Below are 3,154 nucleotides of genomic sequence, written 5' to 3' on the forward strand. Positions count from 1 at the left end.
CAATAGAAGAAGGATAATTGAAACTATAAGAAACTACTTGGAAAGAAAGGGTGGAGGTCTGAACTCCAAATAGTAGAAAGTTGCTTGCATTCTCTAATATATCTTGAGAAAGCAGAACTTACAGTTCATTCAATCTGCTGATGTTCCCCAGGGATGAGGGAATCTCTCCAGTGAATTGATTGTCTTCCAAGTGCCTTAAAATTCCCAAAAAAAAAAAAAGGATAAGAAAATACAAAAATTGTGTTCTGTGTATGATATAAGGTTCTCAGATTCAACCACTTGGAAATTGCAATTTACTCTCAAACACATTAATCATTATTGATACCAAAAACAATCATAATATCACTGTTGCCTTTGAATGGTCTAATTCTATTTGTATAGTGACTTTACCCGATGGTGTTATTGATCGTAAGCTAAAAGACAAATCATCTTATCAGAATCAAGAGGGGGGGGGGGAAAGAATAGAACTTACAGTGTTTCCAACATCCTTAGTGAACTGAGGTCAGGAATTTGTCCAGACAAATTGTTATTACCAAGCCAGCTGCAGGAAGACGATGATTTGTTGATTAGAACTAAGTTTATCCTAAATTTCATAAAACTATTTATTTAAACTAAACAACCTACATGTTTGTCAACGCTGTCAGATTGGCAACATAAGGTGATAAAGATCCAGAAAGGTTCATACTTGTCAAGTTTCTGAAATCAATACCAAATCATGAGTCAGAAAATCATTTGTTTAGCGCACCAGAATAAAAAGAAAGTACAAATTACTATGTTAGAACAACTCAAGTCTGTTCTTACAAGTTCACTATCCGAATATTTGTTCCTTCCGAGCACGTGACGCCAGTCCAGGAGTACTGGCGAGGCATACAAGGATCGCCATTCCAATCGCGTGGAGGATTTTGGAGGCTCTCTTTTATCTTTTCCAATGCAATAACTGTCAAGAAAAGCTCCCTTTTCAAAAACATTGAATAATGACAAATAACATACATGGACACCGTTACTATGACCAAACGTTTAAAGAAGGCTGCAACTATGAATAAAGAATAACCAGTCAACTGTATTTTGGACAAGGAAGCTACTTATACGAGGCCAACTTGAAATTTGGAAGATTTACCCGCTTGTTATCATCAGGACATAAGCAACGAAAAACATCTTAGGCATAAATTGCTAGGAAGCATTGTCACCAAAGGAATAGTTGTCTTCTTTGATGTAATAATATACTCATATTTTCAGGTTGACTAAATATATGTATCCTGCTCAAAAATTGTTTTAAATATAATCCAAACTTTCCCAAAAAAGAAAAGTAGCTATACCATCTCGCGTTAAAGTTCTTCCTCCAAGTGGCAACATCTGAAAAATTTCACCGGCACTAATCAAGGGACCCAAGGGTGAAGTGGAAGCAGGGTCCAAAGTGATTGTTGTAGGACCAGAAAGAGGCCAAAGGTTGGCAAAGACAACAACACCAGCTTCAGTCACATTCAAACCGTTGTAATATCTTATACCGTTCACGCTAATGTTTAAAATCCTTGGTCTCCCTGATGATGATCCACTGTAATCTGCAAAGTATAGAGCAATGGAGTAATTGGAGTTTGGAAGTAATGCCTCAGGCCATGCCAAGTGCAAGGATTCCAGCTGATCAGAACCCAGCCACGTATCAAATATTTTTGAAGGTGGAAGATTCCAAATTCCTGAAACAGAAGCATTGCTGCTGCCTGAATGGCTGGAATTACTTGGTGTAAAAGGTGCCCAGAAACGGTCAAACTGATCATCAGGATACCTGGTAATACCATGACGACTAATTATTAGAAAAATAAACGGAACCAGGCATAAAGCCAGTGTGATAATTCTAATTTATTACTGGGAAAAATGCTATGAACATTCTTCCCTACTGCAAATTAAATTAGAAGCATCTACAAGCAGATCGTGGCCATGTTTCATTCACCAGTGTGCTTCTCTCTAAATTACAATAGTCTCTCTGAATTTCTGTGGTGTTCAATAAATTTCCGATGGAAAATTCCATGATCACAAAAACATTGTAAGGTAAACTAAAGTAGCAATTAGACACCATCAAGCAAAGTCAATAAGCATTAGGACTTGTAAACCAAAAGAACTTCATTACAAATCTAATGATCACTGCTGAGCCCACATAAACAGCATCAAATCATAATTTTACTAAAAAGCTTCCATAGTGATAGAATTGAAAGGAATGGGGCAAAAACAATTTTTCACTAACCGAATGGGGGGTCCAGAGTATCCAAAGTTGTGCCTCGCAACCAAACTGAGCCCATACTTGTCAAAGTCCGTAGCATTGTACAGGGAACCACCCAGGATCACCAGCTGCAGAGCCGATATAAACGGGTCGGAATCCGTGTAAGTATTTGACCCGATACAGATAGTCATAGTCTTTCCCTGAGCTAAGAAAACCCCTTCGTAGTTGGTATAGTTCCCATTTGCATAATCCGCTGTGGTGTTTACCACACTCCAGAAAGTCCCATCCACCATCTGATCAAACACCGGCGGGGAAGGATGATCGGGTCCGTTCACTCCTCCGTAGAAGTACGTGGTCCTCACCATGTACCTTGCCCCGCTATACACCAAAAAATTGTAGCAGTTCTTCTTGTCTTGAAGCGGGAAGGATCGAACGGTGGACAGAGTTTGAGCCAAAACAGGGGTGGTCAAATTCTTGGCTGTACCAGTAGAAATAAACTCCGAATCGGGAATCCATGAAAGACCATCAATTGTAGAACTAGAGGTTGCTCCACAATCAAGGAAAAAACCTGGAAATCACATGAATTTCTCAGAAACTCTTTACACAAAGCAATTTCTATATTAAAAAAAAACTTAAGAACAAATAGCTTGACCCAGTCGTTGCTGCTCCACAATCAATAAAAACACATGGGGGTTCCATGAATTTCTCAGAAACCATTTACCCAAAGCAATTTCAATTGAAAAAACTCAAAAACTAACAGCTTGATATATGGATTTCATGAATTCCTCATAAACCATATACAGAAAGAAATTCGAACAAGAAGCTTGAGTACCTTTAGGAGGTGTTTGAGAGAGAGAAATGTTGAGGAAGAGCGAGAAGAAGAGGAGGAGACAGGGAAGGAAGGGCATGGTGGTTGAAGGAAACAATGAATGGATATGGCAT

General features: G+C 38.7%; 1 protein-coding gene across 1 annotated transcript; it reads right to left on the minus strand.

The window, feature by feature from the left end:
• Positions 1–100: 100 nt before the first annotated feature.
• LOC114713107 (probable LRR receptor-like serine/threonine-protein kinase At1g67720) lies at positions 101–3,154 on the minus strand. The gene is made up of 7 exons (XM_028897688.1): positions 3,045–3,154; positions 2,237–2,780; positions 1,317–1,780; positions 802–937; positions 625–696; positions 473–541; positions 101–194 (listed from the first exon to the last, which is right to left on the minus strand). Exons 1-7 carry the CDS (start codon positions 3,118–3,120, stop codon positions 119–121), a joined length of 1,437 nt encoding a protein of 478 aa, XP_028753521.1. The 5' UTR covers positions 3,121–3,154; the 3' UTR covers positions 101–118.

The sequence above is a fragment of the Neltuma alba genome, unplaced genomic scaffold (genome assembly GCF_004799145.2).
Source record: "Neltuma alba isolate B1F8T4 unplaced genomic scaffold, ASM479914v2 tig00011417_pilon, whole genome shotgun sequence".
Classification (NCBI taxonomy): domain Eukaryota; kingdom Viridiplantae; phylum Streptophyta; class Magnoliopsida; order Fabales; family Fabaceae; genus Neltuma; species Neltuma alba.

Excerpts from the sequence above, each read along its gene's own strand:
- LOC114713107 (XM_028897688.1), bottom strand. The coding sequence starts at position 3,120 with ATGCCCTTCCTTCCCTGTCTCCTCCTCTTCTTCTCGCTCTTCCTCAAC. Across the intron at positions 1,781-2,236 it reads TACTCTGGACCCCCCATTCG|GTATCCTGATGATCAGTTTG; the intron begins GTTAGTGAAAAA and ends TGGTATTACCAG. Across the intron at positions 195-472 it reads CTAAGGATGTTGGAAACACT|GCACTTGGAAGACAATCAAT; the intron begins GTAAGTTCTATT and ends GGGAATTTTAAG.